Here is a 19,627-nt window from a genome sequence, read left to right on the forward strand (position 1 = left end):
CGGCTTATCAATTCCCCCCTCTCTCCCTCTCCTCCCTAGCTATTTGTCGAAGCTCAAGTTTTCCCCTCTCCTTTTTCCACTCGTTCCTTTCCAGGTCAGTTTGCTTTTTTCCCCCCCTCTAGCTGATTTGAGAAAATTGAAATTAAAAAGTCGATGATTTTCATCGATCCTTTCCTTCCCCCCCCCTTTTTTTTTTATTCATCTCGTTGAGAGAAATTGGACGAGAAATTGTTTCGACTTTCCACGATGGAGTTTCGAGGTGGATCTCGTTTTCAATCAATTCCGGCTGTACAGCCCGGATTCTTGTTCATTTCACACCCCCGTGCTCGCATCATCCCCCGTGATGCGCAACCGTGTCCTTTTTTCCCCCCTGTGGAACCTCGCGCGAAAGGATCCCGTGGCACAGTTGCGCGCCGACTTCGACCAGCACTGCTCGACGATCCATCCCTGCGACAAGATTAATATTTGAAAAGGAAAATCGAGTAGTAAACGAGTGAACGAGAATATTCGAGAATCGTTCCCTTCCAATCCTCGCGTCGCGTTTTCCAACGATTCCAATTCCGAGATAAAAAAATTTCTCGAGAGAGAGAGAGAGAGAAAGAGAGAAGAGGCTATCGCCATGACCGACGTGAACGGCAACAGAGTGATGGGCAGAAACGACAACACCGCTTGCAAAAAGTCGCTCGAGCTCGCGAGAAAGGAGCTGCGCTCGATAATCGGGAGGATCGAGGGAACGGCCAGCCTTACCGACCGTTCCCTAACATTGCTTCGAGCGCGACGCCTCCTCGGACGATCCTCGAACGGGGCAAGGCGGCGGCTCATCCCGAGCGGCAGACACCTGTGGATCCTCGCGATCCTCGCCTCGATCCTGGTGCAATTGGCGTGGAATTACGGCCGCGCAGCTCATCACCACAAGGTGAGCAACGCTTAGATCAAATTTAAACCACTTTGCAGCATATTTGTATATTCAACCGATGTTACCAACCGAGCAACAAAAGTCCCTAGAAACTATATTATACTTCAATCATATTTACTAATGCAAATATGCAATGTGTAACAATGAAATGTGGGATGCCCACAGTGTATGCCCTTTCCTTTTTCAAAAAGTATATATATTCCCTTGTTAAATTGGTGGAATTGAAATTTTTCAAGTGTTTGGCGGAGATGCCGCCGTTCACGCAGAAAATATTCCGCCCGGCCGAGGATTGCTCGATCTGCAGGGACGTTCAACAGGTCGACAGGATATCCAATGTGGATCCTTCCACTTTCGAGGAACGGTACTATTATTATTAATACTCGGATTTTTCCCTTCCAAACGAGTTTTCATCAAATTCTAACCTCCTTATTTTTCTCTATCCTATGTTTCTTTCTTTCTTTCTTTCTTTCTTTGGGGGGGGCGGGGGATAGATACGCGTACTCGGGAAGGCCGGTGGTGGTGATGGACGCGACGATTAATTGGACGGCGACGAAGGTGTTCTCGTTCCCGTTCTTCAAGTCGTTGTACGACGGCGTGGACGCGGATTGCCAATTTTTCCCGTACAGAACCGAGTTCAAGAGTCTTCAGGACGTGCTCGACATGGGCACCGATCGATCCCTGTTGGAGAGGGGGACGGAGCCGTGGTACGTGGGCTGGTGAGTGTGTTTCGAACGAAGAAGGATTCCGTTTCGAGATAACGAATTCTCGATCGCGTTTTTCGACTGAAAAACAGAAAAGAAAAAAAAGAAAAAAGAAAAAAATAAAGAACGCCGACTGCCCATGAACGCGGCAGTTTTGGAGCTTCGACAACCGTTCTAAAACTCGCACGTATGCGCACAATCCGGCTAACGAGCTTACCAACGAGCTATATATATATATATATATATATATATATATATATATATATATATATATATATATATATATTCGTGTATTCATTGAAACAATTACCTAGAATCTCGTATTCTATCTGTCTATCTGCGTTGCTACCTTTTTTTTTTTTTTAATACGAACTCGAACTCGTCTTTCCCCAATTAATCGTAATTTCAGATCAATTATCGAATTATTCATAAATTCGAATTCGTGTCTATGCATTGCTATTTTTTTTTTTTTTTATTTTTCCCATTTTAATGAAAATTCGAATTTCGTTCGTCCATTATATTTTATTTTTCTTAATTGTAGAGATTAATCGTAATTTCAGATCGATGGTCGAATTATTCAGAAATTTCAGTGTAATTTTTCTTTTCCTCTCCTCTTCGTAATTTCGATTCGGATTTCAGTTACGTTAAACTAAATTGTGAAATTTGCAGGAGCAATTGCGACGAGGAAATCGGCAGTTTGCTGAGGCAACATTATCAGAGGCCTTACTTCCTTCCGGTCACAGCTGAGACGGAGAAGACCGATTGGATCTTTATGGGGAGCCATGGATATGGGGCCCCTATGCACGTGGGTGGTGGCCACGCGTGTCTCGCGCATATCGAGCTTTATCGATGCATTTTTCCATTCCCTCCTTCCTTCAGGTCGACGACGTGGAACACCCCTCGTGGCAGGCGCAGATCAAGGGTGAGAAATTGTGGATCCTCGACCCGCCCAGGGAGTGTCATTACGCCTGCAACAGATTGGAGGTGGTGGTGCATCCCGGTGAAATAAGTGAGGAATATGTTTAAATAAGTCGAACCTCGTCGAATCGAGAAGGATTTTCCTTAATTCTCAATTTGTTGCGCGAACAGTCGTCCTCGACACGAACCGCTGGTACCATCAGACGGTAATCGTGTCCGAAGAGATGAGCATCACCATTGGCGCGGAGTACGATTGAAGCGGCAATACGATCGTGCCACGTCTCCTCGCAACGGATCGATAATAAAGATATTTTCCCTTCGACTTTCATCGACACCTCCAATTGCAATTTCCATCCAATCCTGCGATCAATTCCAATTAATACTCTCGTTTACCCGCAACTCGCCATTGGAAAGAAGCGCTTTCGACTGTATCTAAACCTTTGACGCATCAGTATTGCAGAACTCTGACGTATCGACGCGACGCAAAAATTATCTCGTTCCTTTTTCTTGATGCACACCGATTACAGTTCGCTTACGACAATATAATACGAATTTAATTCGTCGGAATTACATTTCGCATTCGGGCTGGACAGCTTCATAAATGAAAACTCGATCATTTTTCGAACATTCGCATTGTTCAGCAGCGTGGAAGGAATATTCGAATAACATGACACGACCTTTACGACCAATCCGTATTAATCCGTGATAATAACGAACCGAGGATTCCACCACCGAGGCGGGCAGTTGATCGGTTTCCTCCTCGAGAGGGGAGGGCCGTTGTTGGAACACGCGCCGGGTAACGCACGATCGTGTGGGCTCGAGGAGGGGGGAGCGGCCATTAGGGAACCCCCGCGGCAGCCACCACCTGCCGCCAGGTGCGAGTTGACGGGACATCTGCGCGTTGAGGGGCCCGTGCCGTCCGTCCCGTTTCCTTTCCTCGCCAATTCATGGGGGCGAGCACCGAACATTAGGTGTCTGTCTGGAGGCCCGGCTTATTATCGTGACGGTCGGTAATTGGTCCAAGCTGGCGATCCAATTGGCTCTTCGAGGGGACAAACGTTTTTTCGACAGATAAAAAATCGAATTCGATTCTCTTATTGATTGGATTAATTGAGAAATTGGCGTCGTTACGAATTTTTTGGATAAGAAAACTGTTTTTTTTTTTTTTTTTTTTTTTTAATCGAAATAACGAGGATGTCGTATTAATTGTAACAAAAAATTTTCAGATATTGATTTATCGGCGAAAAAGAGCTCGATTCGCTTTATTTATATATACGCTATTCTTTGTACCGTGGTTTGAATAGCTTGTAGCCTTTGCGTGGGTGGATTACGTAATTCGTGTGTATTACGTAGAATTTCTAGTCGAAGTAACGAGGTTAATATTGAGATCATCTGATATTGGAAAGCGACGCCAACGCTCATGTTACGGAAAGGAAAATCTTTCCAATCGAGAGAGAAAGAGAGAGAGAGAGAGAGAGAGAGAGAGAGATATTTAAATTTAAATATCATATATGCACGAAAAATAGGAAAGATGACGAGTCAGAGGGCGACTCCTGTTCAACTAGGACAGGAGAATGGGCGGATAGGGGAGGGGGATGCATCGAAGGAGGCCCGAGGGCTTCCTGTTTCAACCTAATTACATTCCATTCGACGCAGGGGGCAGGGGCGGGGGGAGGGGGAGGGGGAGAGGCGGGTTGGACGCGCAACAAAATCTCGTTAATTCATAAAAATTCTCGGTCCGTTTCGCGGCTTTCTTTTTGCCCGCGCGAAATTAAAATCCCCGCGCGCGGCGGTCGAATAATCGATAACGTAGGAACGCGCGCGGGATTCCCTCGATCGAATTTCTCTTTTTCTCGTTTTTTTGTTCAACCGCGGCGTTGAAAAATGCGTTGCTGATTTTAAATATCTGATTTTACCTATCAGTTTCAAAAATTCCGTATTTCCATGTTTCGCGAAATGTAAAAAAAAAAAAAAAAAAAAAAAAAAAAAAAAGAAAAATCGAAGAAGATTCGAATTTTCTTACGAATTTTCAGTCAGAACGGTAGAACGGGCAACAGGATCAAGAAGATCGTATTTAGGAAGGAGGTCGAGCCGAAGTTTTTTTAAACGAGCATCGAATGAACATTGAACTCGTTCCGGAGATGAATTTTAAATGCTTCCTGGAATATCGTCTATCACTGAGCGATGGAATTTCGATTCACCGATTCCAAACAATTCCCTCTTTCCACTCCCTTCTCCTACAAAGAAAAAATTCAACTTTCCAAAGATTAGAAAGATGCGAAGGGATAACGAATGCGCGAACGACTCGAAACGACAGGCGAGTTTGAAGAGAGATTTCTCGATCGATAAAGAAGATCGAAGAAGTTTTCGAGGGAAACTCGTGCGTTCGCGGCACACTTTCGGCAAATTTCAATGGCCGTCGAGGGTATAGGGGCGCGATGACCACCGAGCGACGGTTGGCAGTAATGGCCTGTGCGCGCGTGTGTATGTGTGTATGCTGTGTGCGTGTGTGTGTAGCTACGACGTACGTTTCGACCCCCTTCCACGATCGCGCGCGACCTCTCTCACCCGTTTGCGGCCATGTACAAATTTCACGTTAGGTACATATGGTTTCCCTGTTCTCGCGTCTTGCTTTCTCTCTGGCCACGCCAACAACAACCAACTACACGCGCGGCTGTTCTTCGCGTCTCCCTCGGCCCGTTTCTCCCTCTTTCTCGCTCCTCCTCGCCTACGTTTCCGTCTCTCTGTCGTTCCATATACTTGCGGTCGCGCATACTTGGCGTGCATACGCGTACGTATACGTGTATGTGTGTGCGCCCGCTCGCTCGCCACTATCTCTCCCTTCCTCCTCCCTCTTTCGAGGGATATGTACGGTTTCACACAAACGCTTCACCCCGGTGGTGGTGTACAAATTTTTTCTGCCCCCTGTCTTTACGTTTTCCATGCATCTCGAATTCTTCTTTCGAAAGAATGCTTCTGCTTTCTTTTTTGTTTGTCCCTTCTTTATTATTGTTATTTTAACTTTGAGATTTTAACGCGAAGTTTAAATTTTTAAGTTTAAATGCGTTTTCTTAATTCTCTATTCTTTGTCTCTCTGTCGTAACACGTTGTAACGCGATCATGCTTTTGTTTTCTCTCTCTCTCTCTCTCTCTCTCTCTCTCTGTCTCTGTCTGTCTATCTTTGTAGAAAGAGCGGGTAGAAGAGATATTACTTTCACCTTTTGCCTATTCGTTCGCATCGAACGGTGATTTCCAACCCGTGCCCCTTCGAACCCCGCCGTGTTTCCACCCCAAAGTGTTTATACATGGAAAATCTGCACGAGTTATTATTAGCCGGGTCCCCGGTTTCGAAGCGCTTCTTACACTCGCCCACGCTCTCTCCCTCTGTCTTCCTCGCTATTTTCCCCCTCGTGGCACCTCGCAGTATCTCAGTTTCGTCGTATATACGTATGTACGAGGTAAACTCTAAACTGGCATTATTTGCCCACTATATTAACGCCCTTATCTCTCTTTCAGTATGGCGGTATGCAAATTTTATGCAATACCACTTCCTCTCCGCTATCCTCACCCCTATGACTCTATATATCCACGCTCTACGATTCTTCTCCTTCTTCTTCTTTTTTTTTTTTACTTTTCGTTTTGCTCGGTCGTAAATTATCTTTCGAAAATTTCTCGATTTGTAGGAATTTATTAATATAGTAAGCTCTGTTTTTAATTTTTCGTCTAAATTTGAGAATAGTAGTAAGTAGAAGACATAAAAAGTAGAGGATTGAAAACCTACTGCCTCGTGTTTCCGCTTTCGAGAAATCTACCATACCAGAATTTCAGAAAGTTTTTTCCCCCCTCTAAGAAAAATAAAAATTACTGTTCGCTTTCGAGGAACAGGATCGCAAATACCCTATACCCGTTCCTATTCACTTCTCGCTACCAACTTTTCGTTATCAAAATCCGTCAGTGGAAATCTACCATCGAGTTTTTTTCGAATCCCTTAGAAAGATAAAAATTTATCCAACCTCGCGAAAAAGCGAGGTTTTCAAATCCCTCTTCTTTCCATTCGATTCTACCAACTTTTCCAAGAATCCTTACTCGAAAGACTACAGAATTTTCCCCTTTCAAAATCTAGTCGAGTCTGTCAAACTTGGAACAACTTTCTATTAACTCCAAATCGACCCCTTTATTAACTTTATTAACCCTCTAATTCAACGATTCTCGCCCGAATTACTTTCGCCCGAAATTGCAATTATCATTCAATTTCTCTTTTCACTTCCAAAACCTGCCTGCGCATCCAAAATCCTCTCTATTCAAACTTCAAACAGTTCCATTAATCCCAATTTTGCTCCTCGCGTTATCTATAAATTATTTTATGCGCGATCCATAATTGAACAAAAAAAAAAAAAAGAAAAAAATGCACTCGAAATTCTAGTCATTCCTAGTCTTTCCCTTCGCTTCCAAATCTATCTCGCTCTCTCTCCACGAATTATTTTCCAATGAACAACAAACAAAAATTCCGACCTCTTTCAAAAAAGAAATCCCTTCTAATTTTTCTCTCTCAAAATCCCAAATTCCTCCTCTCTCCCTCCCCCTGTTATCTATATATACATATTTTCCGAACGAATCGGGTTCATCACGAACTCCCCGAACTTCCCATCCGCCCCATTCCTCTTCTCAAAATTCTACAAATCTCCCCCTCCACACCCAAACAATTCTATTAATCGGAATTAATATAACCTTCTCCCTCCCCCCCCCCCCCCTCGTTATCCCTCCGTTTCTACGATTTTCGCGCGAATTATCTTCCAACGCTACCCGTAACGGGGCGAAACCCCCTACGCCGCGTTCTCACCACCCTCCCCTCCCCCCTTCCTCTTCCTTCCCGTGTGTTTATGGCAGCACACGCGTTACGTGCTGACCCTTTCTCCCCTCCACCTTCTCCAACCGCCCTTCGTCCCTCTTCCCTCGGCCCCCGCCACTACCACCGTCCCGCGCGCACACAGCCGCGCACACGGCCGCACACACAACCGTATCCAAGTACATAAGGACGAATAGCGGCTGCGTGTGCGCGCGTGTATATGCACCGTATGTACTCTAGGCGCCGTGCATACATAGGCCGCCTGTTCTCGGTACATACATATCGGTCGCGCTATCGATTATTTTACCCGTGTGGAACTTTCCCCTATACCACTGTCGCCCCACTCGGCGTCGCGACGCCCGGTATAGAGCGCGATATCGACGTTACATCGCTGCCCGCCCCTCCGCGCGCACCTATCCCACCAAACGGCCAGGCCTCAGGGCCGGCGAAACGGGGCGCGGCACCCCCTTTCTCATCGACCATATGGATTTTTCTCCCGACAATCGTTCAACCTCTCGTGCCAATTTTTCACGCGTACCATTTCATCCTTCGTGATCGTTTTGCGGATGGATAGCGGATCGGATAGTGGGCTCGTGGAATTATTTTCTCGTGAGAATGGGAATGGGATCCCGAAAGGGGAAGGCGTGTGTCGTGCATGGGGGTGTGTAACTCTTTTTTTTTTTTTTTTTTTTTTTGTATCGATCCCTCCATCGATTTTTCGTCGAAGTTTTGACGAATTTTTGTGGACGCAAAGTTGCCCCCTTTATCGATTCTGGATTTTTCCTTGAACGAAATTCCACGAATTGATTTATCTACGAATTTTCGTAGCACGAATTCTAGATTTCCCTCAGTGAAGATTCTTCTCTGTGAATTTTTGTTTCGACTTTCGAAAAGGTGAAAAGGTAATCCAGACGAATCGTCATTGGATACTTTGTTGCTTTCGGTCAATAAAGATTACTCTCAAAATGAGCAAAGTAGAGCCAGTTTCTATTGTTAATGAATTTTATAAAAAAGTTTTTTCTAAAACATAAAATTGGGAAATATTTTTAAAGATATTCAAGAGATTCACAGAACAAATCTGAAAGGGGAAGAGGTTTTTGAACGATATAGGAGAGCGAATATCGATTTCGACTTTGTGCCAGAACAACGGCGATTCAGCGACGAATGAAGGATCGAATTTTTTCCCAATATATACATACGCTTTATTCGTTACCGCAAACTTTTGTTAAATTGTTATTATCGTCACAAACTCCTTCAAATCTCATAACAACGGAAATAATATATTTTTTCTTCTTCTCGATATTTAGGAAGGGATTCTTATGAATCGCGCGGGCTTCCGTTGGCGCGACGTCTTTTTTTATCTCTTCCTGCCGATATCGATTTTATCCGAGCAGCGATGGCCCGGGTCCCGCCCCCTCTCGCCGCGAGATCGGTCGCAGGTGCGGCCGGCCGTTCGACCGGTCAAATCGATCGGGACCACCTGATTCCCCCCCTCGCAGCGCACGATTCGAGTTTTTCGCGCGGGAAAACGCACCCGATCGAAGCAAGCGCGCGCTTTCTGCGCTCGCAACGATCTTTCACACACTCGTTCTTTTATCTTGAACGGGTAAGGAAGCGCAAGGAAATTTAAAGCTTTCGCCGATTCTTCTCGGATTAAAGATTTACAGAATTTTGGTAAATCTAAAAGTACAATCGTGACTCGGTTCGAAATTTATTATTTAGTATTTAGATTTTTTAATAAATGTGGACGAATAGGTCACGAGTTATGATTCGATTGAATCATAACTTGTTCGGTAAGGAAATTTAGAATAGGAAAAAATAATAATTTTTCCTTATAGAATAATAAAAATTGCAAATTTGACTTTGAATCTCTTTGCAATCTTATTTTATTTTATAAAAGTAAGATTCGGTTTGGAATTTTGTGTTCCAATTTATAAAGTGAATAGATTTCCTCGTCGCGTAAAGATGTCTGGAATTTTAGTAAAATTTAGAAGTGGAATCGTGACTCGGTCGAGCGTTTAGAATTTTAATAAACGCGGAAGCGAACGAATTCGAAGAAAAAGAAGAAAAACTTTTCCTCGTAGAATCATCAAAATAAAGCAGTCTCTGCTTTAATTCGTTTAATCCCAATGGGAGGAGCGATACAAACGGTCGTGAATTTCGACCATTATCCTTATGACTATCATAAGGATAAACGAACGAAATTTTTGCGCATTCGGACATGAGATTATCCGGCTCACGTCACATCGTCCACGGATAATGAAGCGAGGCATGTTGCAGGAGGAGGGGGAAGGGGGATAGAGGTGCGCTACTTTTTCGCATTTATCGCGTCGTGTCAAGTTGATGCGCGAGGCTTAATTTTGTACCGAATTTTAATTAATACGTCGAACGAATTTTCCGCGTTTCAAAATGTGTATTGCTCGTAGCTTGGCGTACAATACAAATGTACAATCGCGATCGTATCGTTGTGGAAAAACAATCGTTGGCTCAAAAAAAAAAAAAAAAAAAATTAGCTTTCTCGAAAAGTTTAAAACCGTTTCTCGTTTTGACTGAGTGAGATTAAAATTGGACGGGCGATAAATGAATTTTAAATCGGGGTCGATTTCGATCCCCCTCCGATTATAAATACAATTATAAATATAATACGCGTTAAAAACGGGACGCTGGATAAACAATTAATTTGGTTCAAAAGGTCGGCTCGTTGTTTTTCGTTGTGTAACGGGTTTAAAAAAAAAAATAAATAAATAAAAGGAAAGGGAATTTTAATTAATGGAAGCAATTTTTTTTTTTAATGGAAACCCATCTCAAGCATTTTAAAATCCGTTCCCGTCCCATTCCGTGCGATATATTCGCCTTATTAACCAAGGATAAACCGTTTAACCACCACTTTTCTTTTTTTTTTTTTTTTTTTTTTACGAACCTCTTTGTTATCGAAAGTTCGGTATAGATATTTTATACACGCGATTCGGTTATTTGATTTAAACGGTTTCGATTAATTTCATCGTCCCTCCCCCCTTCCTTCTCGTAGCTATTAACGAGTCAGTTAAACGAAAGCAACTGCCACGACTTTTTAACGCGATTTTTATTCGATTACATGTGTTAATGTTAATACACACGAATCGATGCTCGCTACAAAGGGGGGGGGGGAGGGTCTATAAAGGCGGTGAGGTGAAACGAGAAACGAGAAGGAACCGTTGTTCGACCGATTGTTCGACCGAGAGAGAAAGAGGGGGGGGGATGATGCAAGGATGTTTCTCAAACCTATTTTACATTTTTTCACTCGTCTTACCAGAGGATTAAATCAAACGGGATTGATCGGGATATGGCAAACAAGGATAAACGTAAAGGGGAGAGATATCGTTATAATTAGTCGGCGTTAATTAATTCGAATCCACTCTTTAGCGGCGTCCACCTCGCTTGTTTACCAGCAAACGAGCCCTTGCCCTTTAACAGGGCAAAAATAGCCGGCCAACGCGGTTCAACAAGCATTCAACGCGATAACGAATCCGCTTTTCAAATTTACCGCCACCGAATCCCTCGCCCTTCGAATTCGAACCCCGTTTTCGCGCTCCCTGCTTTCACGCGAGCGACCCCCTATTTCTACCACCAAGAGTAACCGACCAGCCTCTCAACCAACCAGTTGTCCAAGTCAAGCCTCTCAACGAATCCATCGATTCTGTAATCGTTGCGAAAGGAGACGCGGTCTCCTCGACCGTTTTTTTTCTCCTCGAAGGGGAAAAGTGGTCGAAGAAGTACGAAGAGGAGGGGAAAGAAGAAGAAGAAGAAGAAGTCGACAACGGCAGTTGGAATATTCTCCAACCCCCTCCAAGGGCCGGGGCACCGGGAACTGCGAGCCGGTCCCTGAGCCACCCCTCGAGCCGCCCCTCCCTCCCTCCCATCGTATCGAGTCCGTTACAGATCCCCGTCGCAAGATCTCCACCCCTCTGGCGGTGCCCCCCACCCGGCCAGACCCCTGCGCGCGCCCCTCCTCCCCCCGCAGGCCCCGCGGCCACCAAGGACGCGGCAAGCGAAGCGAACTCGTCGCCTCGTCGTATAGTAGTAGTCGCGTCCGCGATTTGCGCAACTCTGTCCTCGCTTCCTCTCGCTCCCTCCTCGCGTGAGTCGAAAGCGCGCGCGCGCGCTCGAACACCTGCGGAACCAAACAAACAAACAGGCAGGCAGGCAGGCAATTAAGCAAGCAAGTAAGAAGTAACTCGATCCAAAAAGTGACCCGTAATCGTCGTCATAAAGATAAGAGGAACGAGGAGAATTTTTTTTCCTTCCCGCGGTAGCGTCGTCGACTCCTCGCGTTTCTCTCTCACTCTCACCCTCTCTCTTTCTTTCGTTTTTTCTTTTTTTCGGTGGCGAGCCTCGTTTCGACGAGTTTCGAGCAAAGAAGGGGGGAAGAGGGAGGGAGGGAGGGGGGGAGAGGATAGAGGGGAAAGCAGGAGGAAGAAGAAGGAAGAGGAGCGAGAAGGGGTGCGCGCACGCGTGCGCGCGTGGACGCAACGCGAGCCTCCTCGGGGGGATCCCGAGTCGAACGGGAGATCGCGTCCCGCGTGCAATCGTCGAGGATTCACCGATTCATCGACCGATACGGGCATCGGCACGGCTTCGACGCCCGCAATCGAACCGCCTGCCGGGAGGGAGGACGGGGGGAGGGAGAGAGAGAGAGAGAGAGAGCAGGGGACAGATCGATCGGTGGTTTCCGCGCCTGCCTCTCACGGCCACCCCCGCCGCCATTGATCCGGCCTATCGACGCGTCCCTCCCCCACGATTGACGCGCCGCTTCGACCGATCCCTTCGACCCGATCGACCACCACTCTCCGAAGTATAGACGCGGAATCGACGCGGCCCTCGTCCCGTTCCGTTCGCGATACTTTCCCCGCGATCGATCCATCCATCTTTCGATCCGTCTCTTTTATATATATATGTATACACATTTATATTAATATATATATATATATATATATGTATATGTATATATAAAAGTGGTGCATCTCTCGATCGAGGAGTGCGAGGAATCTGCTACTGTTGCTGCTACTGGAGAAGAGGAGAGATGCGAGAGGAGGGAAGGAAAAAGGTTGGTAAATAGTAAGGATAATCGGATCGATAATCGGATCGAGGTGCTCGCGCTATCTCTCTCTCTCTCTCTCTCTCTCGCGCGCGCGGCGCGTTTAGTCGATGTTTATGCTCGAAGTATCGGCGCATCGAGCAACGTTGGTCACGAGGTATCGGAAAATCGATAGAAAGCTGACTGACGCCAGAGCGGTGGCGGTGGCGGAGGCGGCAGTGGTGGTGGTGGTGGTGGTTGTGGTGGTGGTGGTGGTGGTATTGACAATGTCGACGGCGCGCACGTAGCGGGATCCCTCGCAGCCCACGACGACGACGACGACAACGACGACGACGACGACGGCGACGACGACGAATAATATGCAATCGGTGGCTTAGACTTAGACTCTCCTCCCGTGGGGGTGGCTCCAGTACTCGCCTCGCTCGTCGTCCACGAAGAATCGTCCACGATTATCGAGATATATATTTATACCGCGCAACTTCGCTTCGTCGCCAATTTCATATACGTATGCATACGCGTTGTGCACGATAAACGTGTCTCTACCCGCAGGGACACAGAGAGAAAGAGAGAGAGAGAGAGAGAGAGAGAGAGAGAGAGAGAGAAAGTGAGAGTGTGCGTGCGTGAGAGAGAGAGAGAGAGAGAGAGCGTGAGATCGCGGAAGAAGGAAGGAGGGAAGGAAAGGAACAAAGGAAGGAAGGAAGGAAGGAGGATAAGAGAGAGAGGTCGACCGATACGCGGCTGCGTTCAGCTGGTTAGTCGAGAATCGGAAGGAAGGTCGGCTCGAATCCCGCTCGCTGCGAAAAGGGGTTAGGTTTTCACGTGGTTGATATCACCGTCGATGCTCTGCGCCCCCGAAGCGAGGAGAGGAGAGGATCGCGCAGGTACGCTCTTCTCACCGGCACGCTCGCCGAGAGATCGTGTGGTGGTGGTGATGGTAATGGCTGGTGGTGGTGGTGGTGGTGATAGTCGTGGTGGTGGTGGTGGTGGTGGTGGTGGTGGTGGTAGGATAGAGGGGTATTCGTCGGTGGCGCGGACGCGCTCGTGAGACGAATCGAGGAAAACGTGGACCGAGGGAAGGAGAGGGAGAGACAAGAAGAAGAACAAGAAAAAGAACAACAAGAAGGAAAAGACACACACACATATATATATATATATATATATACACACACACACACATATAGTATAGAAGTAGTAATCACACCTGGACCCGAAAGAAGAGCTTAGTAGTTGAAGCGTGGCACGCGTTGAAACGTGCGGAGTGAAAACTACTACGTGTGTAAACTACTACGTGTGTTCAAAAGGGGAGGAAGGGAGGGAGAGCGAAGCACGCCGTGGTAAAAGCGTGTATACAGGGTGTACCAGGTGGTAGAGAACGGTGGCTGGTGGTGGTGGTGGTGGTGGTGTTGATCCGGTGGCTGGTTACGAGTCAGAGGGGAGAGGGGCGGAGTGAAACGGAACGGAAGGGTCCTGCGGACGGCTCGGCCACCTAGGGGGAGCGAGAGAGGGAAAGAGAGAGAGAGAAAAGGTTTCGCGTGCCTCCTTTTCCTACACACACACACACACACACACACACACACACACACACACACACACACACACACACACACACACATACACACACGCGAACGCGTATATTACACACACGCGCGCGCGCGCGCGCGTCATTCTCTCTCTCCCTGTCGCTCGAGACACGAAGCAACGTATTCACTCGAGCGCGGAGTGTTCGTTCTCACTCGCTCCGCGTGTGTCATGGGCGCACGGTGGTCGCCGCCGCTGTGGTATCGGATCTCTATGCCGATCCAACGTGCTGAACAACGTGGTGGAGCAACAGTAGTAGCAACAACAACAACAACAACAACAACAACGATAATAACGTCGGGAAGGTCGAAGTTAACGAGAGCGGAAATATCGACGGTTCCCTCCTCCTCCCCGTGCACGAGACACGTCGTCCTGGCTCGTGGTCGTGGCGCGAATATTATTTTCGTTTCGACGAGAAGATTCGTCGCCGCGTCTTTCTCCCCCTTGTCCTCGTTGCTCTCCCCTTCGTCCTTCTCCTCCTCCTCCTCCTCGTCGCCGTTCTCGCGTGATTATTCGCGGCCGTTTCTACGGTGCTCGGCACGCGACACCAGCCGCGACTGCTGCTCCTCCGCCAAACAGTGACACGGCCAAAGACGAAGGAAGGAAGGAAGGAAGGGAGAAAGAGAGAGAGAGAGAGAGGGAAAGGAAGGAGCGACAAAGCGCGCGTGCGATTAAATAATCGAATCGATCTCGCGAGATCGATACACACGATACGAGAATTCGCCTCGAGGCCGAGGAATCGGATCGATAGACGTTCGAAAGAGAAAGAAGGAAGGAAGGAAGGAAGGAAGGAAAGAAGGAAAAACCGGTGAAAGAAGGAAGGCGCAGTGGTGGTAGTGGTGGAAGTGGTGGTGGTTCGGAACGAGAGCGCGAAAAGAGAAGTGACCTTCCCACGGAAATATATATTAATAATATCCGGCGGAAAGAAAGAAGGGAAGGAAAGAAGGAAAAAGAAGAAGAAGAGGTGGTTGTTGCGCGTCCGAGCACGGGAGAGCGAGTGCGCGGCCACCCGAACTAGATGTGCGTAAATGGAAGGTATAGGGGACATAGCCGATCATCAATCGCATAGCGAGCAATTACTGGACTCGGTCGATTCCCCGGCCGCGGTTTCTACGCATGGCCGGGGAGGAACATGCGGTGGGGGTGGCTCGAATGGGAACTGTGGCGGCGCAGGTGGAGCAGGGACAGGAGGAGGAGGAGGAGGTGGAGGAAGTGGTAGAGGAACGGTGGTCGGTGGGGGTAGCGGTAGTAGTAGTAGTGGTAGTAGTAGTAGTGGTAGTAGGCATCACCATCATCACCACCACCATCATCATCACCACCATCATCACCAACAGCTGCAACAACAACAACAACAACACCAACACCAACAACAACAACAACAGCAACAACAAACGAGCCATCATCTTCATCCACAGCAGCAGCAGCAGCATCATCATCATCATCATCATCATCGGCATCGACAACAGGAAGGAGAAGGGACGGTGGGGGCGGGAGGAGGCAGACACATCGTGGTCGTGGGTGGAAGTGGTGGTAGTGGAGGTATCGGAGGTGGAGGTGGTAGCGCAGAGGGTATGTCGTCTTCCGCGTCGCAAAGTCCCGACATCGCGTGCGCGAGCTTGCCGCTGGAACTACTGGCGGCTGGCGCGCTCGGCGTCAAGGAGGAGCGGGAGCTCGCCGCCGCGGAGGATCTGTCGTCGTCCCAGGAGCCGACGGGAGGCAGTAGCGGTGGCAGCGGTAACGGAGGCGCCGGTGCCAGTAGCAACGGGAACAGCAACAGCAGCATCGGTAGTGGTAGCAGCGGTGGTGGTGGTTGTGGTGGTGGTGGTGGTAGTGGTGGTGGTAGTGGTGGTGGTGGTGGTGTTGGCAGCAGCGGCGGCGGTGGCGGTGGCGGTGGCGGTGGCGGTAGTAACATTGGCGGCGGCGGCGGCGGCGGTGGTGGCGGTGGCGGCGGCGGCAGCAGTAGTAGTGGTGGTGGTGGTGGTAGTGGTGGTGGTGGTGGTGGTGTTGGTGGTGGTGGTGGCGGCGGCGGCGGCGGTGGTGGTAGCAGCGGTGGCAGCAGCAGCAGCAGCAGCACCAGCAGCACTAGCAGCAGCAGCAGCAGTGGCGGCAGCGGCGGAGGTGCCGTCGGTGGCGCCGGTGGTGGCAACGGAAACGGCGGCGGCGGTGGCGGTGGCGGTGGTGGCGGCGGTGGCGGTGGTGGAGGTGGTGCCGGTGGTGGTAGTAGACAGAACGCGAGGGAGTCCCTGTCGGTGATCGTGCCACCTCAGGACGTGGACGTGGACTCGCGCGACGCCGACTCGGAGCTCCTCAGTCCGGGCAAGCTAACGCCGACGTCGGGGATAAGCGTCTCGGTCGCGAGTATGATCGACGCGACGGACTTCAGGGCGATGCAGCCGGAGCCTACCTATCAGACGCTGACCTCGGTCGCGGAGAGGATGTCGCCGCCCGGGTTCAGCCCGGGCTCGTCTTACGCGACCCTGACGCCGTTACAGCCGTTACCGCCGATCTCCACGATGAGCGACAAGTTTGTGTACAGTGCACACGCGGCCGGCGGCGTGACCGGTAGTTTCGCGGTCATGCAGAACAACGGCCTCGGCAATATCGGCCTCGGTATGGGCGGCTCGCCGTACGCATACGACAAATTGCCGACGATGAGCATGTCGCCGCCGCACAATTATCCTTCGCCGGGGGCCGGCCTTCAACCGAGCCCTTTGTCGCCCCAGAGCGCCTACAGCCAGAGCGGATTGAACTCGCCGCACAAATCCGCAAGCCCTCACTACGATCCGGCCTTTTTGCCGAGGTTGCAACAGAGCCCGGCGGCGTTGAGCCCATCCTCGCCGCCGGCCGTCTCGGCGACGGCAAGTTTCGCGCCTTCTCATCATTCCCCGCCCACGCATTCGGTGCCCGCTGCCTCGCCACCACCTATGCAGACCCAGTTGCAGCAGCAGCAGCAGCAACAGCAGCAACAGCAACAGCAGCAGCAGCAGCAGCAACAGCAACAACAACAATCGATCCAGCAACAACAGACGATATCGCACACGCAGCACGTGCAACACACGTCGGTTGTGATGAAGACCGTTTCGTCGGCCGGGAACGGGGCCGGCGAGGTCGAGGAGATCAACACGAAGGAGTTGGCGCAGAGGATCAGCGCCGAGTTGAAGAGGTACAGCATACCGCAGGCGATATTCGCCCAGAGGGTTTTGTGCCGTAGCCAGGGCACGCTCAGCGATCTGCTTCGCAACCCGAAACCTTGGTCCAAGCTCAAGAGCGGCCGCGAAACCTTCCGACGGATGTGGAAGTGGCTACAGGAGCCAGAGTTTCAGAGAATGTCGGCTTTGCGGCTAGCAGGTTAGTCTGTCCATCCCGATCTTTCCATCTCCTCTCCGTATATATATATATCTATATCTATATCTATATCTATATATATATATATATGTATATATATACAACACACTCCTTTTTTTCCCTTTTTCTTCCCTCTCTCGTCTTTGTCTCCTTTTTTTTGCCAATCTCTTTTAACGAATTAACGAAACAACTCGCGATACGATACGATACGATACGATGCGTTGTTACGTCGTATCGTATAGTCTATGATATAACCAAGCGTAAATATATAACCAACTTTCTAATCGAATGTGCTATCTCGTCTCGAACATCGCACGCGCGTCAAAAGTCTCTGATTTCACGCGCGTCTCCCGCGATATCGACGAGTTGAAAAAAATATATATATCGTTGTCGTTCCCCTAGCTTGATCCGTGCCTATCTTAAACTTAACTTTCCAGCGTAAATGAATGAATAATTTACAGCGATTTCTCGATCGCTCGACTCTATTCATCTTCTTTCTTTTCTTTTTTTTTTTCCTCTCTCTTTTTTCGAACCGAAACTAAAAAAAGCTCCACGCCGAAAATCGCGCTTCCATTAATAGCTTTCCAGTAGTTAGCCGATAGGTTTTCCCATAGGTTAACCCTATCATCAAAGGACGTTCTCCGCTCTCGACGCTCGAAAAAACTAGACTCGAAAACTTACTTTCTCTTGCTCCCCCTTACTTTATTAGGTATTAAATAAACGTTCGATATGTATATATCGAGGAGAATACACGGGGATATACGGTATAGATATAGAGGCGAGAATCGCGAAGGCGTAACGCGACGTAAGGCGGAACGGCGAAACGAGTCGAGAGGGACGGAGTTGCTTCGAAATGTTTTGGATCCCGACGAAATCCGGACGAGCGCGTGCACGACGCGCGTAAGAGACGCGGGCGGAAGAGCACACGTGGCACCCACGTGGAGAGGCGTTCCCTTCCATATCATTCAGAGATAGACGCGCGGAATAACACTTTTCGAATTCAACATCCTTTGCCCCGGCACAACACCGCGTACAGGTATTGATCGTGGTCACGCGGTGTTGGCCGAGGCGCGCATGCGCGACCTCGGCGACGCCATGTTGGCCATGCCGCCGCCACGCTGTCCGCCATCCCCTCTCCCGCCCACCGCCAACCCTTATTCGCCGCCGTGTTATCTACGCGATTTCGCGCCCGCGTGCGTGCACCCGCTCGTCGTGCGATCATGCATTCCCCACGCGTTTTTCGCGTCGAATACGTATCGTTTCGAACGATTTCTCCTCTCTAATTCACTTCTCTCCGCTTCTTTGAATCTCGCGATTCCCTTCGACTTGGAGACTTTCTAATTGTATTCGAGGTTGGGTTAGGTTGGATTAATGTTCCAACATCTCAACGCAACATGATTAATTCGAATCGAAGATTGAATTTCGTTCCTGTTGACCCTTCTGGCTGACCAGAAGGGAACAGACGACGATTCTTCTTTGCAAGAAGATCCTTCTTCGCAAAGAAGGTCAAGACGTGGAATGTAACGAGAGAGAGTGAGAGGGATCAGAAATAAGAAAAGCAAACTCGCGTTCAGGGAGGACAAACATTTCTCCCCAGGCATGGAGCTCTTTTCTCACCCTCCTCCTTTCCGCCTCGTTCCTTTTGTACGGTGGCAAAAGCGTAAAGATAATGTCGAGGAGAGGAGAGGAGAGGGACAGTAACTATTCTGCAGCCAGTCGAACCTCTCTCTCTCTCTCTCTCTCTCTTCCCTCTTCCTCCCTCTTTAAAGGCTCGCGTAAGGGACGCGGAAAGGCCAGGCAGGGTGGAAGGAAAGCTGGTAGTGGCAAAGGGTTGGTCGAGGAAGACAATGCTCGGGGAGAAGAAGAAGAAGAAGAAGAAGAAGGGTTCGATCCAGTGCCCTTCAGATTAGAAGTCCCCGGCCATTGTTTCCCACGTTTCTCTCGTCTCGTTCCGTCTCCCCAAGTGTCGTCCCTGTCGTCTCATTAAAAACACGTTCGAAAGTGGCGCGCGCGTTCAGCACAGGTGGTGGTGATGGTAGTAGTGGTGGTAATGGCAGTGGCCACCCTCCCCTCTTCCCTCCAAATTTTCGTTCAGAAATTTCGCAGAAATTACGCTCTCTCGTCCTTGGAATTTTTCCGTTAGATTTTTCTTCCGTTGATTTGTATTCTTCTTTCTTTTATATATATAGTGTATATACATACACCTATATCTTCCTTAATTATGGCATTTTCTCGACCCACAATGTTTC

At 48.9% G+C, this 19,627-nt stretch overlaps 2 protein-coding genes and 1 long non-coding RNA gene across 4 annotated transcripts in view; 2 read left to right on the forward strand and 1 right to left on the reverse strand.

Moving 5' to 3' along the window:
- The first annotated feature begins 378 nt into the window (after positions 1-378).
- Positions 379-2,857, forward strand: LOC100869100 (uncharacterized). Of its 2 annotated transcripts, none has more exons than XM_086905637.1 (6): positions 379-916; positions 1,153-1,277; positions 1,408-1,620; positions 2,287-2,422; positions 2,497-2,626; positions 2,707-2,857. In XM_086905637.1, the coding sequence occupies exons 1-6, from the start codon at positions 620-622 to the stop codon at positions 2,790-2,792; spliced, it is 987 nt and encodes a 328-aa protein (XP_086761763.1). In that variant the 5' UTR covers positions 379-619; the 3' UTR covers positions 2,793-2,857. The 2 variants fall into 2 exon arrangements, with proteins under 2 accessions (XP_086761763.1, XP_086761762.1); XM_086905636.1 differs by having other exon boundaries at positions 391-916; positions 1,408-1,632.
- Positions 2,287-3,212, reverse strand: LOC147658043 (uncharacterized). The gene is made up of 3 exons (XR_015291411.1): positions 2,974-3,212; positions 2,655-2,895; positions 2,287-2,585 (listed from the first exon to the last, which is right to left on the reverse strand). It is a non-coding gene; the product is annotated as an uncharacterized LOC147658043 (long non-coding RNA).
- Positions 3,213-14,669: 11,457 nt separating this feature from the next.
- Positions 14,670-19,627, forward strand: part of LOC100868982 (uncharacterized) — a 62,420-nt gene continuing 57,462 nt past the window's right edge. The window contains exon 1 of the mRNA XM_012483851.3: positions 14,670-17,381. Coding sequence (XP_012339305.2) covers positions 15,062-17,381 — 2,320 coding nt within the window. The 5' untranslated portion in view covers positions 14,670-15,061. The remainder of the gene's footprint in view (positions 17,382-19,627) is intronic.

This window comes from Apis florea, unplaced genomic scaffold (assembly GCF_048593485.1).
Source record: "Apis florea isolate Af1SG1 unplaced genomic scaffold, ASM4859348v1 contig_2411_pilon, whole genome shotgun sequence".
NCBI lineage: Eukaryota > Metazoa > Arthropoda > Insecta > Hymenoptera > Apidae > Apis > Apis florea.

Excerpts from the sequence above, each read along its gene's own strand:
- LOC100869100 (XM_086905636.1), top strand. The coding sequence starts at position 620 with ATGACCGACGTGAACGGCAACAGAGTGATGGGCAGAAACGACAACACC. Across the intron at positions 917-1,152 it reads GCGCAGCTCATCACCACAAG|TGTTTGGCGGAGATGCCGCC; the intron begins GTGAGCAACGCT and ends AAATTTTTCAAG. Across the intron at positions 1,278-1,407 it reads CCTTCCACTTTCGAGGAACG|ATACGCGTACTCGGGAAGGC; the intron begins GTACTATTATTA and ends GGCGGGGGATAG.